Raw genomic sequence first — 26,061 nt, forward strand, 5'->3', positions numbered from 1 at the left:
GTTTTTTTTTTTTTTTTTTTTTTTTTTGAGACAGAGAGAGACAGAGCATGAATGGGGGAGGGTCAGAAAGAGAGGGAGACACAGAATCTGAAACAGGCTCCAGGCTCTGAGCTGTCAGCACAGAGCCTGACGCGGGCCTCGAACTCACGGACCGTGAGATCACGACCTGAGCTGAAGTAGGACGCTCAACTGACTGAGCCACCCAGGCGCCCCTGCTCAGTTAAATTCTAACTTGAAATTGCCACCAGGCCATTTCACTACTTAGGCCACAGTGAACAACCAAAGGGAGGTATGGGTTGCTGTGGTGATTTCAAAATATGGCTTCAAAATCTTTGAGGCTTCCTCCCTTGAAAAGGCAAAACTAATTGCTGTCCCCTTGGGTGTAAGTAAAAGTGACTTGCTTGTAACCAGCAAATATCCCTCTAAGCCCTACCTTCACTGCATCTCACACATTTCGATAAGTTCTCTTTTTTATTTAGTCCCAAATTAAAAATTTCTCTTGAGGTTTCTTCTTTGAGCCATGTCCTACATAGAAGTATGTTGTTTTATCTCCAAATATTTTGGAATTTTCTAGCTATCTTTCTTCTATTGATTTCTAGTTTAATTCTGTTGTTACCTGAGAATATATTTTGCATGATTTCTATTCTCTTACATTTGTTAGGGTGTGTTAAATGGCCTTGAATGTGGTCTATCTTCCTGAATGTTCCATGTAAGTTTGAGAAGAACATGTGTTCTGTTGTTGGATGGAGTATAGTCAACCATTGAATAACCCGGGTTTGATCTGCACAGGTCCATTTATACATTGATTTTTTTTTTCAATATAGTACAGTACTGTAAATGCATTTTCTCTCTTTTATGATTTTCTCAATAGCATTTTCTTTTCTTTACCTTACTTTATTGTGAGAATGCAGTATGTAACATGACTATGTTATCAGTAAGATGTCCAGTCAATAGTAGCCTATCAGTAGTTAAGTTTTGGGGGATTTAAAAGTTATATATGAATTTTCAACTGTTTGGGGGTCAGCACCCCTAACCCCTGCATTGTTCAAAGGTCAACTGCACGTACATGTTAAGGATCATTATGTCCTTTTGGAACATAAATTCCTTCATCATTATGTAGTACCTCTTAAATCCCTGACCATCTTCCTTGTTCTGAAATCTGCTTTAATACCATCTAGTTCCATCCACGTAGTTGCAAATGGCATAGGCCATTCACATTTAAAATGATTATTGATATAATTGGGTTATCATCTTACATGTTTATAACTATTTTCTATTCATTGTACTTGTTCTTTATTTCTTTTCTCCCTCTTTTCCTGCCCTCTCTGGTTTTAATTGAGCATTTTATTTTATTTCACTTTATTTTTTAAGTAATTTCTTTAAAGATTTTTTTTAAGTCATCTCTACACCCAACATGGGGCTCGAGCTCACAACCCGGAGATCAAGAGCTGCACGCTTTACCAACTGAGCCAGCCAGGTGCCCCTTTACTGAGCACTTTATATATCGTTCTGTTTATCTTCTCTCTTAGCATATCAGTAATACTTCTCTTTTTAACTTTTTTAATGGTTACCCTAGAGTTTGCAATATACATCTACAACTGCCTGCCAGCAGCACCCCATTACTCAAAGGAAGCTAAGGCTGAAAAGCCAGGTTTCAAGGCAGAATTCTTGGATTCTCAGACAAGCTCCCAGGGCAGCAACTCTTCTCTTCCCAGCTGGCACCATCCGAACAAGTGAGGGGCTTTGTGTGCACAGGTGTATAAGAACCAACCTGTATGTCTACACTACCTAGTGCTTTTAAATAACTCTGTTAGAAGTGCTAAAATGGTTAGGCCATCCCATGTGCTAACCAGAAGCAGCAGTCCATCTCTGAGAAGACAGACTCGGGAAGCAGCCCATGCAGGCTCTGGAAGTCAGCATGGCTGTTTACGGAGGAAATTCTGGGCTTCCGTGCAGCTGGGACATGGTCTAGAATGGGAAAGCACAGGCTACTGGAGGGCCTGGTCCACTAGCTCCTTGGACTTTTCTAAACAGCCAGGCTGGGGTGAAAGTCCTCTTGCTGACGTGTAAAGGCAGTATGGGCCCAGGTAGTCATCTGACTCATCTTTACAGAGTTTGGGCTTGCTACTCAGTTCTTCAAAAGTAAAGAATATAGTGTATAATAATGGATATACATATAGCGTATAAATTACAAGGAAAAGGGAATGACTTAACCCAAAAGTTAGGACAATTGTTAAATAGGAAAGTAGAGAGGGACGTGATAGTGGGGGTTCATAGAGAGGGTTTTCCAAAATGCTAGGAATGTTTTATTTCTTAACCTGGGTGGTGAGTATACAAGTATTCATTCTATTACTCCTCAAATTGTGCATATACATTTTATAGACTGTTCATACTATATATAGGATATTATACTTATGACTAAAAGACATTAGTCAGGTGATCAAAATAAGGGCGTACATGACATGTATTGTCTGGTTCAATACATTTTAAGTATTTTGCTTCATAGTCCCACTTTCGGTATCTAATCTTGGTTTTACTCATGTAAGGCCTGATTGTGTTTAATGATAAATCGATGTGGGGGTACCTGGGTAGCTCAGTCAGTTGAGCATCTAACTCTTGATTTTGGCTCAGGTCATGATCTCACGGTTTATGAGATCGAGCCCCACATCGGACCCTGTGCTGATAGTGTGGAGTCTGCTTGGGATTCTCGGTCTCCCCCTCTCCCTGCCCCTTCTCCACGCTCTCTCGCTCTCTGTCTCTCAAAATAAATACACTTAAAAAAATGATAGGGGCGCCTGGGTGGCGCAGTCGGTTAAGCGTCCGACTTCAGCCAGGTCACGATCTCGCGGTCCGTGAGTTCGAGCCCCGCGTCGGGCTCTGGGCTGATGGCTCGGAGCCTGGAGCCTGTTTCCGATTCTGTGTCTCCCTCTCTCTCTGCCCCTCCCCTGTTCATGCTCTGTCTCTCTCTGTCCCAAAAATAAATAAAAAATGTTGAAAAAAAAAATGATAATAAATGGGTGCTAATCACTACCCCAACTGCCTACCTCAATGTAATTTTCATTTTCTCACACTTGCTATTTTCAAACAAGAGAAATAGAAACAAAATTTTGAAATAAATTAAACTACATTTTTGTTTACTTACTATAAGAATCAATATTCACCAATATTTCTATTTTCCTTTTTTAGGATATTTCTGTCTTCAAAAAATACTTATTTGAGCATTTACTACATGCTCAACATGCTAGAATACCTGAAGTTCTCATTGTCTATTGGAGATAGATACTTAAATAGTTTCTTTTTCTTTTCTTTTCTTTTTTTTTTTTTTTTTTTAAGAGAGAGAGAGACAGAACATGAGCAGGGGAGGGGCAGAGAGACACAGATTCTGAAGCAGGCTCTAGTCTCTGAGCTGTCAGCACAGAGCCTGATGCAGGGCTCGAACTTGTGAACCCCAAGATCATGACCTGAGTTGAAGTCTGACACTTAACTGAGTCACCCTGGTGCCCCCCTACATACCTTCTTAAAAGTGAATTGTGTAATTATCATAACCACTTCCTGCTGGGCTGTGCTAACTGGTATGAGAAGTTTGAAAGAATCAAGAATGTATGAATGATTGCCATGCCTTACCAAAGTCAACTGGTTCACTTTATTTCTTCCAACTCCATATATGTGGGGTAAGGTACTGACCGTGGGGAATGATGGATATGAGGAACTCAAATGGTGTATCATCAAATAATGTTCAACAATCATGCTACACACACACACACACACACACACACACACACTCACACACATACCAGAAAGGGCTACAGACTATAGACTTTGCAAAAGCAATGGCCTTTCTACTTCATAATGCCTGAAAATTCTACCTAGAGATCTTTACCCATTCTACTTTTTTTTTTTAAGTTTATTTATTTTTGAGAGAGAGAGAGACAGAGCATGAACACGGGAGGCACAGTGAGAGAGGGAGATACACAATCTGAAGCAGGCTCCAGGCTCTGAGCTGTCAGCACAGAGCCCGAGGCAGGGCTCAAACTCACCAACTGTGAGATCATGACCTGAGCCCAAGTCAGAAGCTTAACCGAGGGAGCCACTCAGGTGCCCTCTAACCATTCTACTTTAGAGGATTCTTATGGGATCTTGGATTCACTTTCGAATTGAAGCATTTTAAAATTCAACACATTTAAAAATCTCACCAAGGCTGTGCAAGGCCTCATGATTTCAAGTAAAAACTAAAGAAAGGAATTCACATAAATACTTATTAAGCTACTACTATGCTTGAAGACTTGTGCTAAATAAAATGCGGTACAAAATTGATTGGGTCAGGGAGAATCGCAGGGAAAACATGTTACCATCCTGAAAAGATTCTGTAGTTACTCCTTTCTAAGTGAAGAACATTTTTTTGCTACAGCAGACGCTAAAATTATGCAAAATACGCACTCAAATTTCTCAATCTGGGTCAAGCTCATGGCTGTTATAAATGATACATGAATACATACTTTCCGGATTACTACTTATTTTAAAATACTGAATTTTGTCCAATTGTCAGACCAAGTGTTCCAATTTTAGGTTAAAAAAATAACTACACTACTCTTGAACTGCGACATCCCGTCTCCCCCCACTGTCAAACTTTGTACCAACAGAGATACGTGCCTCGCGTCCTGAAGTGGACAAAACCGAAAGAACGCAGAAACCTACGTGGGTTTACTCCGTGTGTGCTTCTGTGCACAGACCCTAATCCCGTTTTCCACGTCACTCAAATGCACAGCTGCATTAGATAGCCTCTTCAAGGTTCCTTGCATCTGCAGACTTCTGCAATGAAAACTCCTCTCTTCTTGGGAGCCAGTTCACAGAAAGCCCCTATGGTGAGGGCCAGGCCACCCGAAGGATTGGACTGAACCTGGTTTCTCTTTGAAAAGCCTTTCTGGGAAGAACATCCCACGCCAGCAACAGAGCGCGCCCCGGCACCACGTGTCTGCACCAACGGCGGGATTGGCGGAGCGCATTTTAGTGCTGCGGTCTAGACGCGCGCGGTCCCGCCCAGCTGCCAGAGGAGCTGGGACGCCGAGAGGAGAGGCCGGAGGGAGATCGCAGAGGGGAGGGGGGCGGGTGGGGGGTGGGGGATCCCGAGGCGCCAGCGGCCGCGAGTCTGGAAAGGCCCGAACGGCGCCAGGCCCGCCACGCCGCAACTTGCCCAAACCAGACAGGCTTCATCCTGCGCCCTGGAAGAAGGAGCCGGCCCGCCGCCTCCCGCTCGGCTGCTCCTCTGCCTCCGCGGGCCCCGCCTGCGCCAGCAGCGCCTCTGGGGTCTGGGCCCCCCAGCGTCGCCCCAGTCCGCCTGCAGCGCCCGGCGCCCGGCTCCCGCCAAGGAGCGCGCAACTGGGGTGAGCCGAGGCCCGGGATGCGCCCGGAGACCTTGGGAGCTTGCGGCGGACCGGGCATCTCGGAGCCCGCGAAGCCAGGGCCTCCGCCCGCTTTCCCCGGCTGCGAGCCGAGGCACTGCAGACCCCGCTGGCAAGGCTGCGGCAGCCCCCACCCTCAGTTTACCTTCTAACGGGTGGCGCCGAGCCCTCGCTGGAGCCCACCTAGCTCGGCCTTTGTCTTTGCGGGTTCAGCTGGCCGGCCCTGCAGTGCACCAAGGACTGGTTGCGCCGCGCGGGGCTGCTGCCCAGCCGCGGGATGGGGGACGGAGGGAACGGGAAAGCGTGCCCCCTTCTTTCCTGTTCCGGCCATCTTGCGACCGAGATTCAACCAAAGGGGCAAGGATGGCCAGCAGCGCGGCGCTCTGGGCCGGAGTGGTGGCGGCGAACGGAGATGGGCACCTCAGTCCCGCGCGCCTCTTCCCTGGACCGCAGTGGGGGCGTGCGGACCAGCCCTCTCATTCAGCTCCGAGGGCCTGGGCCCAGAGCACGGGTGAATCCCTTAAGAGGCCAGAGGCACAGAAAATAGGAGGGATACCGGCCGGGAGCCAACAGTTATTTAAGCGTCTAATTCATTCAATCATTCTTTATCCACGTGTCCATTTGGCAAATTCTCAGCTCCTCACTGTGCCTGTCCGTTGTTAGGTGCTGGGGACACACGGTGAGCAAAAGAAATCACGGCCCTTGTTCCCGCTGATCCTGCAGTCCAGTGGATGGAGCCCACAGGACACAGACCTGCCAGGTCGGTAACCTGACGTCCTTTAAACAGATAGGGAAACTGAGGCCTAGGACTGACATAACTTGTTCTAGGTCAAGCAGCAAGTATATGGAAGAATCAAACTTTGAACCTAGATCTTTAATTTTATACTGGATGCAGTGAACCGTTAATAGTTCTTTTTTCCTAAAGGCCCATTAAAAGTTGTTTGGATGTACAGTTTATATGAAGTCATATGAACTGCATGCTTTATTTCTTGGATGTTTTTATATGGATTTATTTCTAGTTCACAATATCTGGGAGTGCTAAAAATATTTGATATTACAACTTTGCTTGAAGTTACTCTGAATGGTATTTTCCTTTCTCCTACTCACATATCTGGCTGTTAGGAAAGAAAAAAAAATTCCTGATGGTTGGTCCACGCAGGGACACCCCGGTGGATTCAGGAATGTCTGGCTTTTCCTCAGCTCATTGATCTCTGTGGTAGCCACAGGCATCACCCAAAAGACCCCAAGAATGAAAGGCCTGATGTCTACAGGTTGCTGTTAGAGCAACTAGCAGCAGATGCTGCAGATCTCTGCAGATCACAGAATGCAGCTGCCTCACAAGTTTGTAAGGTAAACACCGGGGCCCTCTAAAACTTGATGGTACAAAGCTGATGGTTAAAGTTCCCCTCCATATATATAATATATATATATATATGTATATTATATATATGTATATAATATATTTTATATATATATAATATATATATTATATACATATATAATATATATGTATATAATATATATATTATATATATATAATTTTTTTACCTTCACATTTTGAAAAGGTATCCTTTTGGGAAGACAAGTACAAAAAGTATTAATAATATCTGTGGAAGTTCCTTAATTTGTACTTTTTTTTAAAATGTTTATTTATTTTTGAGACAGAGAGAGAGCCAGCATGAGCGGGGGAGGGGCAGAGAGAGAGGACACAGAATCCGAAGCAGGATCCAGGCTCCAAGCCGTCGGCACAGAGCCCAATGCGTGCGGGGCTCGTGCGGGGCTCCAACTCAAAAGCCGCGAGATAGTGACCTGAGCTGAAGTCGGACACTTAACCGACTGAGCCACCCAGGCGCCCCTTAATTTGTACTTTTATCAGTGTCTTGTACTTACCATTATCTTATTTTTATATGTAGGTAATCCATAGAGGAAAAGAGGCCCCATTTTAAAAAGTATTTCGGGTGTAAGAAATTTAGAAAGCCTGCCGTCAGATATAATTAGCTCTGCCACTATTTTAATTTTTAAAACTTTATTGAGATATAATGTACAAATGCACCCTTAATTTTCAGTGCACAATTCGATAAGTTTTGGCAAATGTATATACCCCGGTAATCAACAAACAGTAAGCACAATCAAAACAGAATATTTCTGTTATAGCCCCAAAAGTGTCTTCCTGCTGTTTTGAAGCCAATTCCCCTCCATCCCATTTAATTTTACATAGTGTTGTTGTTTAACGTTTCTTAAGTCTGTGTGTAAAAGAGGAGGATGAATAGACATTTCTGATCTCAAAATCTAAGGTGAGGACAGGGGTGAATAACCGGAGGCTAGCGGTCGGAACGGAAAGTTCCCGGGGATGTGGCTCCCCACTCCTTAAGGGCAGGGAGGGTCAGCCCCAGAGCCAGGGAGGGTGGTGGCCCGGTGAGCTGGCGCTCAGGAAGTGCCCTCTTCCGTGGACGGGCTCGCCCACGAGGTCTCCTCTGGTCCCGCAGGGCCCTGGGCGCACGCTGACTGTGCGGGGGCTGGCGCGCCCTTTGCTCTAAGTCCCGGTCAGGGCGCTGCCATAGCAACGGCCTGGACGCCCAGACCTTAGGCCGCCGCCGCCGCCGCCGGAGACCCGGCCATCTCCCGCTCCCGAAGGGTGGGGCGGCGGCGGCCCGGGAGGCGGCCGGGGCCGGGTAGACGGGACCGCCCCCTCCTCGGATACCAGCTGAGGCCGCGGGTTTGCTTCCAAGCATGGTAAGTGAGAGCGGGGAGGTCGGGCTGCTGGCGATGTTGGGACTGGGGGCGGCCGGGGCTCCCCGGGACTCCCAGCTCCCTCACCACCCCTACGCTGCCTCCTCCCCGCAGCCCTTTCAGAAGCACGTCTACTACCCGCTGGGCAGCGGCCTGGAAGGACCCGACGCCCGCGCAGCAGCTGCCGCGGCGGGAGCGGCCACGATGGCCTGTGGCCCCCCCAGCGTGGCGTCGGTCCCCCTGCCCTTCTTCCAGTTCCGGCCGCGGCTGGAGAGCGTCGACTGGCGGCGGCTGAGCGCCATCGACGTGGACAAGGTGGCGGGCGCCGTGGACGTGCTCACGCTGCAGGAGAACATCATGAACATCACCTTCTGCAAGCTGGAGGACGAGAAGTGCCCGCACTGCCAGTCGGGGGTGGACCCGGTGCTGCTGAAGCTCATCCGCCTGGCGCAGCTCACCATCGAGTACCTGCTGCACTCGCAGGAGTTCCTCACCTCGCAGCTGCACCACCTGGAAGAGCGGCTGCGCCTGAGCCTGGCCGATGGCGAGCAGAGCAGGAAGCTCCTCACCAAGCAGGCCGGCGAGATCAAGTTACTCAAGGAAGAGTGTAAACGCAGGAAAAAGATAATCTCGACCCAGCAGCTGATGATCGAGACCAAAGCCAGCTATTACCAGGTGGGACGCTGCGTTGTGATTCCGAATCATAATCCAGTTTAACATCCTCGATTCCCACCTCGGTATTGAGAGTCCTTTCCTAGATCACCGATTTTTTCCCCCTTTGTGAAATTTTTACTGCAAATCAGAAGAAACAACATAGTTAAGCAAAATAGTAATTTTAACCAACAGCTGACATGGTTCGTTACCTTCTGTAGACAACCAGAGGATTAATAATTAAACAAGCAATGTTGTCTGTCGTGCTTTGCTGAAAGTCCTCTTTATAAACGCTGGCTGTTTAAGAAACTGTGTCCTCCCCCTAATTGATGTAATGAGAAATAAACCAGGTACAAATTGCTGTCGAGGTCTGGCCCCAGATGATCTGGAATGATTAAATTTGTGGGGCTTTTATTTCAAGATATTTTCAAGCTTGCTGAAAAGTTGTAAGAATAGTGCAAAGAAATTCATAAACCCCTCCCCCAGATTCTCCAGTTGTTAACATTTGCCTCATTTGCTTTATTTTCTCATTCTATATATACATATTATTATTTTTTTTTTAATTTTTTTTCAACGTTTTTTATTTATTTTTGGGACAGAGAGAGACAGAGCATGAACGGGGGAGGGGCAGAGAGAGAGGGAGACACAGAATCGGAAACAGGCTCCAGGCTCCGAGCCATCAGCCCAGAGCCTGACGCGGGGCTGGAACTCACGGACCGCGAGATCGTGACCTGGCTGAAGTCGGACGCTTAACCGACTGCGCCACCCAGGCGCCCCATATACATATTATTTTTGAACCCTTGGCCAGTGAGTTCCAGACTCCTAAGTAGTTCAATTTGCATATCTCCTAAGACCAAGAACACTGACTACTGTAACAATATTAGTGATATAGAACAACAGTATTTGTTAATTGAACTGGTATTTAAAAAATTTTTTTTAATGTTTACTTTTGAGAGAGAGAGAGACACACACAGAGTGCCAGTGGGGGAGGGGCAGAGAGAGAGGGAGACACAGAATCTGAAGCAGGCTCCAGGCTCCCAGCTGTCAGCACAGAGCCTGACTTTGTGGGCTTGAACCCACGGACCACGAGATCATGACCCGAGCCGAAGTCAGAAGCTTAACCAACTGAGCCACCCAGGCACCCCTGAACATGTAGTATTTTAAGTATATTTTATGGGGCACCTGGGTGTCTCAGTTGGTTAAGCATCCTGCTCTTGATTTTCTGGCTCAGTGATGAGATCTAGCCCAGTGATCTAGCCTGGGGGCTGCCTCTGTGCTGAGCATGGAGTCTGCTTAGGATTCTCTCTCTCCCTCTCTCTCTCTGTCTCTACCCCACTTGCATGTGTACTCTCTCTCTCTTTCTCTCAAAATAAATAAACATTAAAAAGTAAAATAAAATATATTTTATTAATGTAAGAATAGTATTAAAAAAATTGAAACCTCTTGCTTTTCTGTGTTTAATCTCTAACTTTTACAGGTTAGATATTGAGCTAAGATAAATATTGTAATTTTTTAGTATAATAGAAATCAGTTGTATATATTTTTTTATTGATTAGATGGAGAAAATGCAAAGGGTATCAACAATGTTTGATAAAGTTGTCAGAGAAGCAACAGGCTGACAAGACTGATTTCATATCCTTTCATTGTAGTCACTTTGGCTAAATATGAATTAAAAGGCCTCAGTGAATGGGCGCCTGCCTGGTTCAGTCAGTAGAGCATGTGACTCTTGATCTTAGGGTTGTGAGTTCGAGCCCCATGGTAGGAGTAGAGTTTACTGGGAGGAAAAAAAAGCCTCAGTGGACTTAGGTACTAGGGGCGTGAGTAAATGCAGAGAACTGGGTGTAGGCACAGATTATGATGTGGTCATTAGTGCTTGGGACTGACCCAACAGGAGTCTTGAGAGAAGTGTACTTAAGATAGGTGAACAATTGGGACAGAATACTGTTAGAAAGGCTTAGTGTTTAGCCTTGGGTACACAACCCTGAGATATAATCCTCAAATGACACCTAATGTTGCTAATTGCCTATTTGTTTCATAAATGCCATGTACATATTTATAAATAGTGTTGATATGGCCTTTGATAAATACATCTATTAAACAATGAATAGAATAGGTTCTATTTAGACATTAAAAATAATTTAGCTTTGGTAGCAATCAGTGATATGTTAACAGCTATGACATACAGAAATTTTATGTTTATGAACATTTTTTCATTCTTTTAGTTACTATAGAAATAGCTGTTAGTAAAGATTTTCAAGTTTGAGTGATACACATGAATAAAGGTAAGAGCTTCGTTTTATTTAATGACTGACACCTGCCAAGTTGGCCACTCAGCAAAGTCTCTGAATAACAGTGTTGGGTGTATGGCGTGCCCCAGTGTGACCATGTAGAGGTAGGATTGCCCAGACCATTTATTCCTACTTAGTGTGGTATAGATACACTCTGCTCTCTTAGGTGCCTTGCCATTGTCTCTTGATGGACTGAGCAGTGTGAGCCCTTTAGGGTGACAATTCCAGAGTTAGACTGTCAGGGTTTGAATCCTAACTATTCCACCATGCAAGTCAGTTAACATCTAGACCTCAGTTTCCTCATCTGGAAAATGAGAACATTAGTAGTAGGTATCTTTTAGGGCTGTTCTGAGAATTCCATGAGCTAATGCACATGCAGCATAAGGAAGTCTCAGCAAATGGCATCTGACATGTGGTGTTGATTTCCACACTGGCTTCTTGGTAGTGAGCTGTGACTCCTCAGGATCTCTGCAAGGCCTCACGCCTTTCCTAGGAGGTGAATAGCGGTGGTACAGGAAGAAGGCCAGGGGTTGCAGTGATGATGCTGTAAGAAGCGGTGATTCAGGGAGGGGAAGTCAAGTCTGCTGCTAAGAATAGTTGGCACATAGGCCAGCTGGGGGTCCAAGATGTTACAAGTATTTCAACTCCAGGTTCGGACATGTGGGGATATTTGGCCTATGATAAGATTTATAGGAAGACAATTGATTTTGTTTAAATAGCTATTTGACTTTAGCCTGCAGTCATGAATTTGTGTTTATGGAGACCTCCAAAAGCTGGGGAAGTCTCATGGCCATGTGTAAAGGCCAGTGTGTGCCAATGATGTGGTTGTCAAATTATTTTTTTTAATGAAATTAAAAAATACCAGTGTATCATAACAGGACTTAGACTCATTTTAAGAAGAACTTTTGTTTTCGCAGCTGGAAGACTCAGATTCCTGTCCATGCTTTAGCACTACAGGCAGATTTTGGAATCTATGTCAGTGAATTTCTGACCCTGGTTGCAGTTTTTCAGTGGAGATAGTATTGGGGTAGAAAAAAGCATGCATTTTGGGGTGCCTGGGTTGCTCAGTTGGCTACGCATCTGACCAGCTCAGGTCACAATCTCACGGTTTGTGAATTTGAGCTCTGTGTTGGGCTCTTTGCTGTCAGCGCAGAGCCTGCTTCAGATTCTCTGTCTCCCCCTCTCTCTGCCCCTCCCCTGCTCTGTCTTTCAAAAATAATGAACATTAGAAAAACAAAAAGAAAAAAAAAAGCATGCGTTTTGCAGTCAGAGAGACATAGGTTAAAATATGCATCTTATAACGCTTGACCCAATTCATTCCCCACACTCTTAACCAACCTGTGGCAACCACTGGTCTTTTTACTGTCTCTGTGATTTTGCCTTTTCCAGAATGTCATATAGTTGGTATCACTCAGGATTTAGCCTTTTCAGATTGGTTTCTTTTACTTAATAATGCACTTAATGTCCTTCCATGTCTCATTTATCTGGTCACTTACTGAAGAACATCTTGGTTGCTTCCAAGCTTTGGCAATTACGAATAATGCTGCTATAAACTGATACGTGTGCAGGTTTCTGTATGGACATAGGTAATCTAAGTGGCTGTATCATTTTGCATTCCCACCAGCAATGGGTGAGGGTTCCTGTTGCTCCACTTCCTTGCCAGCATTTGCTAATGTCAACGCTCTGGATTTTGGTGATTCTAATGGGTGTAGGGTGGTATCTCATTGTTTAAATTTGCATTTCCCTAATGACACGTTATGTGGAGCATCTTTTCCTATGCTTAATTGCCATCTGTGTATCTTCTTTGGTGAGGTGTCTATTATAGTCTTTGGACTATTTTGTAGTTGTTTGTTTTCTTTTTGTTGAGTTTTAAGAGTTCTTTGTATATTTTGGGTAACAGTCTTTTATCAGTTGTGTGTGTTTTGCAAATGTTTTCTCCCAGTCTGTGGCTTGTCGTCTCATTTTCTTCACATTGTCTTTTGCAGAACAGAAGCTTTGAATTTTAATGAAGTCTTGTTTATCAGTTATTTCTCTTTAAAAGTTTTATTTATTTATTTTGAGAGAGAGCGCATGCACACATGAGGGAAGGGCAGAGAGAGAGGGAGAGAGAGAATCCCAAGCAGGCTCCACACTGTGACATTGCGGAACCCTGTGTGGGGCTTGAACTCATGAACCATGCGATCGTGACCTGAGCCAAAATGAAGAGTTGTTTGCTTAACCAACTGAGCCACCCAGGCACCCTCAATTATTTCTTTCATGGAATGTGTCTCTGGTGTTGAATCTAAAAAGGCATCATAGAGATCATCTAGGTTTTCTTCTATGTTATTTTTAGGAGTTTTATAGTTTGGCATTTTACATTTAGTTTGGTGATCCCTTTGAGTTCGATTTTGTAAAGGATGTGAAGTCTGTGTCAACATTCATTTCTTTGTGGATGTCCAGTTTTTCCAGTACCATTGTTGAAGAAACTGTTCCATTGTATTGTTTTTGCTCCTTTGTCAAAGATCAGGTGGTAATATTTATATGGGTTTATTTCTTGGCTCTCTCTTCTGCTCCACTGATCTGTTTGTCTGTTCCTTGGACAATACCACACTGTCTTGATTACTGTAGCTTTATATAGTAAGTCATAAAGTCGAGTAGCATCAGTCCTCCAACTTCGTCCTTCTCCTTCAATACCTCGTTGGCTATTTTAGGACTTTTGCTTCTTCATACAAACTTTAGAATCAGTTTGTCGTTATCCACAAAGTAACTTGCTGGGATTTTGATTAGGGTTGCATTGATTCTGTAGATCAACGTAGGGAAAATTGACATTTTGACAATATTGAGTCTTCTTATCCATTAACACAGATATTCATTTATTTAGTTCTTTGATTTGCTCTTCAGAACTTTGTAGTTTCCCTCCTATAGATATTTTACATGTTTTATTTTATTTTATTTTTTTGAGAGAGAGTGTGTATGCATATGAGAACACGAGCAGGGAAGGGGCAGAGGGAGAGGGAGAGAGAGAACCTTAAGCAGGTCCCATGCCCGGGATGGAGCCTGACTCTGGGCTTGATCCCACAACCATGAGATCATGACCTGAGCCAAAATCAAGAGTTGGACACTTTACCTGCTGAGCCAACCAGGTGCCCCTAGATCTCATACAAATTTTGTTGGGTTCATACATAAGTATTCATTTTTGGGGTGCTAATGTAAAGGATGATGTGTTTTTAATTTCAAATTCTACCTTTCCATTATGGAATATAGGAAAGCAGCTGACTTTAGTATATTAACCTTCTATCCCACAACTTTGCTATAACTGGTTGTTAGTTCTGGAGTTGTTGTGGGTTTTTGTTTGTTTTGCCAATTCTTTTGGATTTTCTATAAAGACATTAATGTCATCTGCAAACAAAGAAATTCTGTATCTTCCTCCCTAATCTGTGTATTTGTTACTTCCTTTCCTTGCCTTATTGCATTAGCAAGGACTCCTAGTACAATGTTGAAAAGCAGCAGTGAAAAGGGTCTTCCTTGCTTTGTACCTGATCTTAGTGGGGAAGCTTTGAGTTTTTCCACCAAGCATGATATTAGCTGTAGGTGTTTGTTGTAGCTAGTCTTTACCAAGTTGGGAAAGTTCCCCTCTTCCCTGGAGTTTTTAACTCTTAGACTCTTCCACTGTGAGCCTCCAGCAATTTGTCAATTACAGTTTAGGTTTTCCTACCCCTTCTTACCCTGAGTTCATGGCTTTTCTGTATTGTTCAAATAGTTCAAATATCTATTTTTTGATTTTAGAAATTAAAAGTCACAGTTTCCAGAAAGCCTCATCCTTTCCTTTCTCCAGTGCTGTGCCTGGCCCTAAAGCCCACACCGACATCTGAGTCCAGTGGGCAGGCCATGACATACTAAACTTGAGCAGTCATCAAGAGCAGAGAAAGCTGGAAAGATACTTTAAAGACTCCCCGAAATGCAAGGCCAAGAAATATGCCATAATGTTGGCTTTCTGGGAAAGAGACCCTGAACTTCTGATGCAGTTATACTGATTTGGAGTAAGCTATACTGCACATGAATAGAAGAACATGTTAGTAGCACAATGAAAATGAAACTGCAAAATCCAAACTGGAAGAAACTCTGTAGGACACGTGTTTAGTTTCTTCAGCAAAAGAATTGCAAAGATAAAAGAGAGATGTGGGGCCGGGGCGGTCTATAGACCAGAAGACAGTGGAGAGACATAATGAGCAGTTGCAGGATATGGCCATATTTGGATCCTGATTCAAAACAAACTATAAAATTTTTTTCTAAGAATGTCCTTTTAGAGGCTCCTGGGTGTCTCAGTTGGTTAAATGTCTGACTTCAGCTCCGGTCATGATCTCACAGTTCGTGAATTTGAGCCCTGCTTTAGGCTCTGTGCTGACAGCTCAGAGCCTGGAGCCTGCTTCAGATTCTGTGTCTCCCTCTCTCTGCCCCTCCCCCACTCACGCTCTGTCTCTCAAAAATGAATAAATGTTTTAAAAAATTAAGAAAAAAAAATGTCCTTTTAGAGATGGATTCTGAAATACTAACAAATTAAATATATAATATCCAGGTTTTAATTCAGGGTAATCCAGGAACAAAGATATAGATGAAACAAGTGTTATTTTCGCTTAAAATTTGAATCTGTGTTAAAGTGAAAAATAGAAATATTTGTGGATTTTTTTTTCAGTAAAATTCATTTTAGGAGGCCAAGTATTTCTAAGCATGTGTTCAATGATTTATTAATGCTGGGCTCTGGGAATAATGCTATGAATAAGATAGACAAGAGCCCACACTGTCAGGAATGTGACATTCTAGAACCAAGAGGGATTGAGCAGAGAACAATAAACAAGTGAAGTGGCTAAACGTGGAAATAGTAACTGGTGAGACATGCAATGATGAAAGTAAGTGTGGTGGGACAGTGACTGGCAGGAGGGCCATCTGCCAAGGTCTTGTTGAGGATGTGCCCAGTGGGGAAGATGCTCCCGGAATGACTCCTGAATGTCAGGAAGGAGCCAGTGGGGGGAAGGTCTGGGCAAGGTTCAGGCCGGGCACGAGCTCATGCAGAGGCTGAATTTGGCCTGCTTGAGGGACAGGAAGAAGACTGGCGTGGCTGGGGTATCTCGAACAAGCTGGGAACCAGCTGTGGAACAGGAGCAGCATCAGGGATTCCTGCAGGCACCCAAATGGGCTACTCTGGCTGTCAGGAGATAGCTGTCACTGCCTTGTTCTCAGTTTGGAGAGAACACCCTGGTTTACAGTTGTCTTTTTAGTCCTGCTTTTAGTATCCCTTGCCGGGATGATATCTTTTGGGGGACTGTTCCCAAGAGGTGGTGCTTTAGGTACCCCAATTTTAATTGAAATTAGGTGGGAGAGCACTTGTTACAGACATTCATATTTGTTGCTGTCTCCTTTTCAGTGCCATTTTTGTGATAAGGCCTTTATGAACCAAGCTTTTCTACAAAGTCACATTCAGCGCCGCCACCCTGAAGATTCTCACCTTGGTAAGTCACGAGCTCAGCTTCACAGAGCTGTTTTCCTTTTGGTACCTTTCTCTATTTTCAGTGAGGCATGGTCCAGTGCATCTCTCAGTCCTTCTAAAAGTATCATAGTCTTTGTTCATTCATGAAATATTGAGCGCCTACTATGTGCCATGCACAGCACCAGGCCTGGGGCTATGGGCGCACATGAAACAGACCAAGTTCTGCCCTCTGGGGTCTTACGTTCTGTTAGGAGGGGCAGAGGAAACACACTGAAATAAATGAGTGGTTCCTTTCAAACGGTGGCAAATGCAACATGGAAAATAAAACAAGAATGGGGTGGAGGTGGTCAGCAAAGTCTTCATGGAGGAGGCCTTATTTGATCAGAGACTGGATTGATGAGGAGCTCCCAGCCCAGGGAAAAGCTGGGGAATGAATATCCCAGACATGAGCTCTGAGTGTCGGAGGTGTGAGGGGTAGGCAGCACAGCATGTTTGAGGAACAAACAGAAGATCAGTGGAATAGAGCGAGCAAGGCAGTAGTGTGTGGGGACATTGGAAGGGAGGGGGCCAGGTCACGTGGGGCATTGAAGGCCCGGGCCAGGAATGTGTGTAGCGGCTGGTGAAGAGCGTAGGGGCCGTGGTGGTGGAAGCAGGTGGAAGAGTGAGGAGGCTACTGGGGTAATGCAGGTGAGTGATGTGGCAGCAAGACCAGGACGGGACCAGGGAAGACCAGAGAAGTGAAGATGGAGAGGACGTGTGTTCTGCACAGAGCCCACAGACGTGTGACTTAGCATGAGAACGAGAGATAAGAGAAAGACAGTCTTGGATTTTGTCCTATACATTTGGGTGAGTGGCAGTGACGTCTACTGAGGTGGGGACCTAGGGGTGGGAGGTGGGCTGAGGAAGGAAGGAGAATGAGAGTGTGTGTTGGTCAGGGTAAACCTGAGGCACACATACAAACGCCATGCGAGTGGAGATGCAGGGGCTCTGGAGGTCAAGGTGAGGCCCAGAGTGGAGATACAAATCCAGGAGTCGTTAGCAGAGCGGGGCTGGATGAGCTCACCTAGACAAAGAAGAGAAGGTGGCTAGGGGCCAGCCTCAAGGCTCTCCCAACATCAGGAGCTCAGGAGGAGCAGCCTAGTGGGTGAGAAATAGTTATGGAAGCAGGAGGGAGACCTGGGGAGTGTGTTGTCATGGAAACCAAGGGAAACAAGTGTTTCAGGAAGGAGGCAGTGACCAATTTATTGAATGTACCTGAGGCGTAGAGTAAGATGAAGACTGAGAATTGGTTATTGCTGTCACGATGGCTGTTGTTGACCTTGACATAGCAGCGTCAGTGGATTGGTGTGGACAAAAGCCCAAGGGGAGTGAGCTGAGCTGACAATCAGGTGAGCAAGTGGTCATGTTGTAGACATTTGCTTCAGTAACATTTGCTGGGAAGGACAGCAGAGACATGAAGCATTGTCTGGAAGAAAATGTGGAACAAAGGGAAAATTTTTGTTTCATTTGATGTGGGAGATACAAAGATGTGTTTGGGTGCTGATATGAATTAACCATATATAGAGGAGGAAAATAAGCAAAAGAGGGCAGGAGTTCGGTGGCTTATCAACTAGATTTCCTGTTACTTAAATATTCTTAAAAATAAAAAGCACCAGGTCTATTTCTTCTTGCAGATCAAAGCATTCTGCAGATTGCCTACAGACCAGTAACCCACTGGAATTCTCATTATGATCTTAATGTTTTCATATCTAGATGTACATACTCCTAACTTGTCACTAAGTACTTGCTTTCCAAAACCTCCCTTTTTTGCCAGTCTGTTTCCATTCCTGCCTATTTCGGACAAACAGATTGATTTAGGAAAATAGCTAAGCTGTGTGTAAACAATACGAATGGCATAAAATTCCACATGGAAGTCATGGACCGTTGATACTACTTAGCAATATAGTGGAGAGATTGGGAAGGTTAAATAGTTTAATTAATCTACCATTCTTCCGTGTGAAACTGACCTTCTTTCTCTTCTGTTTCAGTATCTTATTCTATCTCATACTCGTTTCAGAGAGTATTTCGGACTCTGAAATGAGTATTATTTCTTCAGGTCATCTTTGAGATTCTGACTTTCCACTTTGGCTTTCATACCTTGCATGTCTACACTCACAGACACATGTACATCCATTCAGTCATGTGCACATCTTCATGTAAGTACATGTACATAAGTATCTTCCCTTCACTTGTTGCTTCCTTTTACAACCTTCTGCTACCTCTTTTTGGCCCTGTGAACAGTTTATGGCCCCAGTTTGCATCTTGAATGCCAGCCTCTGATTGTCTTAGCACTGATGGGGTTCTCAGGAGAATGTGGTGGGAGCCAGAAAGATAGTGACCTGCCGTGGAAGCTTCCCTTCTCTCACCGAGACAGGCATCTCAAAGAAGAGCCCGGGATTATTCCTTGTCACCGTTATTATTCCCTGAATGGGCTCTCACACTGTCTCTGGAGGGTAATCCAATACAGTGGCCGAAATAATCTGCTGAAAGTAATTCAGTGCCCAGTAACACGATGGGCTGTGAGCAAAAATTGGCTCATGTGGCACAAAAAAGTAATAATATCCCAAGTTGGAGCAGTTTCCTTTGTCTTTGTCATATCAATAAGACCCTGTAAGTTTTCAGATAGGTTTCAGTAGAGGTGGTATTTTAATAAAATATTTCTGTTGCAACAGAGTATAAGAAAAAGGCACAGACTGATAAGCTCCAGAGTGAGATTGACATGCTGAAGGAGCAGCTGCAGCTCACCAAGTCTCAGCTGGAGGCTGCACAGCACGCCCACGCTGTCAGGTTCTCTAAGGTACGGTACTGAGTTCAGAAACGGTGGGATGGTGAGAAGGATCAGGATTAATTCCTTTTAAATGTTTGGTGGAATTCACCAGTGAAGCCATCTGGTCCTGGGCTTTTCTTTGTTGGGAGGTATTTGATTACTGATTCAATCTCCTTATTATTGGTCTGTTCAGATTTTGTTTTTCCATGATTCAGTCTTGATAGGTTGCATGTTTCTAGCAATTTATCCATTTCTTTGAGATGGTCCAATTTGTTAGCATATAATCATATGCATAGTGGGCTATTACAATCTTTTGTAATTCTGTAGTGTCTGTTGTAATGTCTCCTCTTTCATTTATAATTTATTTGAGTCCTTTTTCTTTTCTTGGTTAGTCTAGCTAAGAGTTTGTTAATTTTGTTTATCTTTTCAAAAGCTCCAACTCTTAGTATTGTTCATCTTTTCCATTGTTTTTCTGTTCTCTATTTTATTATTTCTGCTCTAATCTTTATATTTCCTTCCTCCTGATAACTTTGAGCTTAGTTGTTTTTTTTTTCTAGATCTTGAGGCATAAAGTTAGATTGTTTACTTGAGATATTTCTTTTTTTCTTAATGTAGACATTTTTAGCTGTGAACTTTCCTCTTAAAACTGCTTTTGCCATATCCCATACGTTTTCGTATGTTGTGTTTCCGTTTTTGTTTATCTGAAGATCTTATTTACTTCCCTTTTGATTCTTTCTTTGATGCATTGGTTGTTCAGGAGTGTATTGTTTATTTTCCACATATTTGTAAATTTTCATTTTCCTCCTGTTGCTGATTTCTTCTTCTTTTTCTTAATGTTTAGTTCTGGGAGAAAGAGAGAAAGCACAAGTGGGGGAGGGGCAGAGAGAGAGAGAAAGAGACAGAATTCAAAGCAAGCTCCAGGTTCCAAGCTGTTCAGCACCGAGCCCAATGTGGGTCTCAAACTCATGAACCAAGAGATCATGACCTGAGCTGGTCTGTCACTTAACCAAATGAGCCTCCCAGGCTCCCCCTTCCTGTTACTGATTTCTAGTTGCATACAATTGTGGTCAGAAAAGATACTTGATATAAATTCAGTGCTCTTGAATTTGTTAAGACTTGTCATCTAATGTATAATCTATCCTGGAGAAAGTTCCACATGAGCTAAGCAGACTGTGTGTTCTGCTGGATACTGTCTGTTGGATATTATATGTCTATTGGGTCCGTTTGGTATGAAGTGTTCAAATCCTCGGTTTCCTTATTGACTTTGTGTCTGGGTGATCTATCCATTGTTGAGAGTGGGTATTAAAGTCCCCTATGATTACTATGTTGCTGTTTATTTCTCCTTTTTGTTCTGTTAGTATATGCTTTATAAATTTAGATGCTGCAATGTTGGATACATAAATATTTATAATTCTTATACCTTCTTGATAAATTGATCTCTATTATTGTTAAGTAACCTTTGTCTCCTGACATCTTTCTTTTTTTAACGTAGGCATTTATAGCTATAAATTTCCCTCTTAGCACTGCTTTGGTTTCTCTCTCTCTCTCTTTTTTTTTTTTTTTTGGTATGTTGTGTTTTAATTTTCATCCATCTCAAAGTATTTTCTAATTTCCCTAGTGAGTTTTTCTTTGTCTCATTGGTTGCTTAAGAGTACAGTGTTTAATTTTTTAAGTATTTGTGAATTTTCCAGATTTTCTTCTGTTATTGATTTCTGGCTTCATTCCACTGTGGTTGGGAAATATTTAGCACACTTTCAGTCTTTTAAAATTTATTGAGAGGGGAGCCTGGGTGACTCAGTCGGTTGAGCATTCTATTCTTGACTTCAGCCCAGGTCATGATTTCATGGTTCATGAGATTTGAGCCCCGCATCGGGCTCTGCGCTGACAGTGGGGAAGCCTGCTTGGAATTCTCTCTCCCTCTCTCTCTGCCTCTCCCCCTTCCCTCAAAATTAATAAATAAACTTAAAAATAAATAATTAAAATTTTTGAGACTCTTTTGTGACCTAACATTTGCTCTCTCCTGGTGAATCTTCCATGAGCATTTAACAAGAATGTATGTTCTGCTGCTCTTGGGTGTTCTGTATATGTCAGACTAAGTTTGTTTATTGTGTTAAGTCTGCAGTTAGGTAAAAAAACAAAAAACAAAACAAAACAACCCAAAACTGAAGGTCATTGAGAAATCAAAGGCTGATTGACTAGACATGAATTTAGATTGTATAAATAGGAATTTGTGTTTTGCGAGTGAGATGGGGCTACTCTATCCAAATTGATACAGTATTGAGAATGGTTCTTCTGCTCAATAGACATTTTCTTTTAAAGGATGTTTACATTTTACATATTATTGCATATCTACTATACAAGTTCATAGATCACCGAACTCTTGAGACTTTGGACTTCTGTGTTTGTATTTTAAGAGGTGTAAGGATGAAAGGATGCCATGTGCTGTTTTTGGTTTGGAAAAATCGCTGTGGACGTTGCCATTATATGAAGTACTATTGCACACCTAACTGATACACTCAATACTAGCTGGAGCTATGTCCATTTATTTAAAATTTTGCACATGTCATTTATTTAAAATTTTGCTTCACATAAAACTTTTAAAACCATGCATTCAAATAATTTCAGGAATATGAAATGCAGAAAACAAAAGAGGAAGAATTTCTGAAGTTATTTGATAGATGGAAAGAAGAAGAAAAGGAGAAACTAGTTGATGAAATGGAAAAAGTCAAGGAAATGTTTATGAAGGAGTTTAAAGAATTGACCTCCAAGAATTCAGCATTAGAATATGTAAGTATTAAACCAAGTACTCCTCATAGTATTGGTAGGATTGTTGCCTTGAGAGGTAACATTAGAATGGCATTATGGCCAGTGGATCTAGAAATCACTTTATTGTGCCTTGGTCCGGACAGCCCCTTTCTTGAGAGTCCTGAGGGAGCTTGAGACATACAGAAGACAGAGCAAGTCAGAAAAGTCATTTCTTTGAAAGTGGGAGCTTTGGCTCCAAACGCATGTGCAGAACACTTGGTACATTTGAGGGGCTCCTGGCTGGCTTAGTCGGTGGAGCATGCAGTGCTTAATCTCGAGGTTGTGAGTTCAAGCCCCATGTTGGGTATAGGGATTAACTAAAAAACTAAAGATTATGGGGCGCCTGGGTGGCTCAGTCGGTTGAGTGTCTGACTTCAGCTCAGGTCATGATCTCACAGTCCATGAGGTCGAGCCCCACGTCGGGCTCTGTGCTGACAGCTCAGAGCCTGGAGCCTGCTTCAGATTCTGTGTCTCCATCTCTCTCTGAACCTCCCCCGTTCATGCTCTCTCTGTGTCTCAAAAATCAATAAAGGTTAAAAAAAATTTTTTAATAAAATAAAATAAAATAATAAAGATTAAATAAATCTTAAAAAAAAAAAAGAACACTTGGTACATTTGATACCCTTGATCAGATCATAGAAGAGGGTCTCTGTTTCCTTAGCTCGTTAGGATAGCCAATAAGCCATAAGCCTCCTCCCTGAATTCTGAAGCTTTCTAAGTTCCAAAGGAACTTTCCAGAAAGACTGACACAGATCACCAATGTGGAAGAAGAAAGCCAACCCACAAAGACAGAAGTAGAATTTTTTTTGCCAGGTCCCTTCCTGGCCGGTGGGAAGGACAGCTGTTCTGAGCAAGCAGAATGTAACTAAATGACTCTCCATCCTCTATAGGAGCAGTCTTGTTCCACACTGCCCTGGTCACATGCATAGACAGAGACATGGCTTGCTGGGCTGGGACCTTAACCTCTGTGACAGTGATCGCTGTCCTCCAGCGAAGAATGACTTGAGCTGGATGGGCAGCCCAGTCCCGGGTCACCCTTGGGGAAAGGAAGCAAGATCCTTGAGCTCCCTCTAGGGGCCAACAAGTTTTACAAACTAAAATGGAAAGATATTTTTGGAATATGGTTCAAGGCCTTCTCTAAAGCACCTTAAACTCTTGCGTAGGGGTAGGGAAACTACAACCTGTGAACCGAATCTGACATACCACCCATCTTTGTATGGCCAGTGAGCCAAGAAAGGTTTCAATATTTCTAAATGGTTGAAAAGGTCATAAGAAGAATATGTCACAACACATAAAAATTACATGAAGTTTACATTTCTGTGTCCATAAGTTTTATTGGCATACGACCACATGTGTTCCTTTACACTTTGTCTGTGGTGCTTTTGTGCTGGAGCCGTACAGGTGAGTGATTATCACCAAGGCCTTATGTGTCTCCCGAAACCAGAATACCATCTGGCTCTTTACAGAAAATTTGCCAGCCCTGTCATATCTTTATAAAGCAAACATGGCAAAATGTTAACAATTGGTCCAAATGGGTGTTCATTATATTATTCTTTCAACTTTTCTTTTTCCTTTTTTTTTTTAAATTTTTATTTATTTTGAGAGAGTGCACAAGCACTAGTAGGGGAAGAACAGAGAGAGAAAGAGGGAGAGAGAGAGAATCTCAAGCAGACTCCATGCTGTCAGTGCAGAGCCCAATGCAGGGCTCAATCTCATGAACTGTGAGATCATGACCTGAGCCGAAATCAAGAGTCAGTTGCTGAATCAGCTGAACCACCCAGGTGCCCCTCAACATTTCTGTAAGTTGTAATTTGCAGATAAAAAGTTGAAAGGGAATAAATTTGGATGGTTCACTGTGTCTTTTTTGTAGGGCTACAACTTCCTGTTGGTTCAGTCATTCCATATCACCTCTCCTTGGTTGTTGTTTCTAAGCATCAGAACACCTAGGCAGTAATTTCTCTATCCATGGTTTCTTTTTTGACCCCTGCACCAGGGGTCTTTTTGATTGCTGAGTAATACTCCATTGTGTATGTATGTGTGTGTATATATGTATGTATATATATATATGTACGTATATATACCACATTTTCTTTATCCATTCATCTGTCAATAGACATTTGGACTCTTTCCATACTTTGACTATTGTTGATAGTGCTGCTATAAACATGGGGGTGCATGTGTCCCTTCGAAACAGCACACCTGTATCCCATGGATAGATGCCTAGTAGTGCAATTGCTGGGTCATAGGGGAGTTCTATTTTTGGTTTTTTGAGGAACCTCCATACTGTTTTCCAGAGTGGCTGCACCAGCTTGCATTCCCACCAACAATGCAAAAGAGATCCTCTTTCTCCACATCCTCGCCAACAACCATGAATATCGTATTTCATTTGTCTGTTCACCAGTTGGCAACATGTGGGTTGTTTGCCCATTTTTAGCTATAGATGGTTTTTAAAATTATTATTATTTTTTAAGTTTATTTATGTATTTTGAGAGGGACAGAAACAGTGTGAGTGGGAGAGGGGCAGAGAGAGAGAATCCCAAGCGGGCTCCGTGCTGCCAGCCCAGAGCCCGACGCAGGGCTCAAACTCATGAACTGAGAGATCATGAACTGAGTGGAAACCAGGAGTTGGATGCTTAACTGACTGAGCCATCCAAGTGCCCCTAAAATTATTATTTATAATAGACTTCATTTTTTAGAATAGTTAAGCTTACAGAAAAATTGAGCATCCAGTACAGAAAATTTCATGTAACACCCCCCTCTCCTACCCTGTACACTTTTCCATCTTACTGACAACTTAGTCTGGTACATTTGTTACGGTTGATGAGCCAATACTGATATATTAGTATTAATTAAACTCCATACTGTGGTTCCACTTCTTTAGCTTTTACCTAATGTCACTTTTCTGCTCCAGGGTCCTCTCCAGGATACCACATGATATTTAGTTGTCACACCTCCTTAGCTTGTCTGAGACAGTTTCTCTGACTTGTTTTCAGTGACCTGGACAATTTTGAGGAGTACCTTACTTGTCAGTAGGACGCCCCTCTACTGGAATTCACCCAGGAGTCTTCTCTTGGTTAGACTGGGCTTACAGGTATGGGGGATGAAACCCTCAGTGATAAAGTTACAGTTTTCATCACATCATCTGAAGGGTAATACTCTCTTCATGATTAATGGTTGTTGGTGTTGACCTTGATCACCCGGCTCAGGTTGTGTCGGTCAAGTTTCTCTGCTGAGAAGTCAGCCTCCACCAATTTCACACTGTACTCTTTGAAAAGAAGTTGCTGTGTTCAGCCCAGATTTAAGCAGGGGAGCGATGCTCCCCACCCTTTTGTTTCTTCAGTTAACGTATTACCTTCTGTGATTTTTCTGAGGGAGTTTTTTACAGCTGCTAACTTTAGGAATAACATAACAAGCAATAGGTAAAATTAAAACATGTTGTCCCTAATGGGTTCACGGATACAGTTGCAGGATGATGGTGGCCTCACCACTCAATTGCTCAATTGTCATGAGAACCTGGGCACCTGGCTGGCTCAGTCAGTCAAGCATCTGACTCTTGGTTTCGGCTCAGGTTATGATCTCACAGTGCATGAGTTCGAGCCCCGCATCGGGCTCCATGCTGACAGGGCGGAGCCTGCTTGGGATTCTCCATCTCCCTCTCTCTCTCTACCTCTCCCCTGCACATGCCCCCCCCCCCACCTTCACCGCCTCTCTCAAAATAAATAAATAAGTAAATAAATAAACATTAAAAATTGTATTTATATTAGGAATACAAATAAGTAAAAAAATAAAAATAAATAATCATAAGAACCAGCTGCACTCAGTTCCTCTGTTCCTGGACACTGTTGTGTGCCCATCAGAAATTTTAAGACCCATTGTATAAGATTAGAAAGTTAGGTTGTCCTTTCTGTTGCAATCACC

General features: G+C 43.2%; 1 protein-coding gene across 6 annotated transcripts in view; it reads left to right on the forward strand.

Annotated features, from left to right (window-relative positions):
• Positions 1-5,105: 5,105 nt before the first annotated feature.
• The window catches only part of DZIP1 (DAZ interacting zinc finger protein 1), a 55,743-nt gene continuing 34,787 nt past the window's right edge, over positions 5,106-26,061 (forward strand). For 3 of the 6 annotated variants that reach the window (XM_058681719.1, XM_058681749.1, XM_058681760.1), the window contains exons 1-8: positions 5,106-5,381; positions 6,063-6,159; positions 6,522-6,749; positions 7,886-8,132; positions 8,244-8,804; positions 16,470-16,554; positions 19,244-19,368; positions 21,964-22,125. In XM_058681719.1, the coding sequence (XP_058537702.1) occupies positions 8,130-8,132; positions 8,244-8,804; positions 16,470-16,554; positions 19,244-19,368; positions 21,964-22,125 (936 nt within the window). In that variant the 5' untranslated portion in view covers positions 5,106-5,381; positions 6,063-6,159; positions 6,522-6,749; positions 7,886-8,129. The remainder of the gene's footprint in view (positions 5,382-6,062; positions 6,160-6,521; positions 6,750-7,885; positions 8,133-8,243; positions 8,805-16,469; positions 16,555-19,243; positions 19,369-21,963; positions 22,126-26,061) is intronic. The other 3 variants (XM_058681729.1, XM_058681740.1, XM_058681755.1) reach the window with 3 other exon arrangements.

This window comes from Neofelis nebulosa, chromosome 1 (assembly GCF_028018385.1).
Source record: "Neofelis nebulosa isolate mNeoNeb1 chromosome 1, mNeoNeb1.pri, whole genome shotgun sequence".
Lineage (NCBI taxonomy): Eukaryota > Metazoa > Chordata > Mammalia > Carnivora > Felidae > Neofelis > Neofelis nebulosa.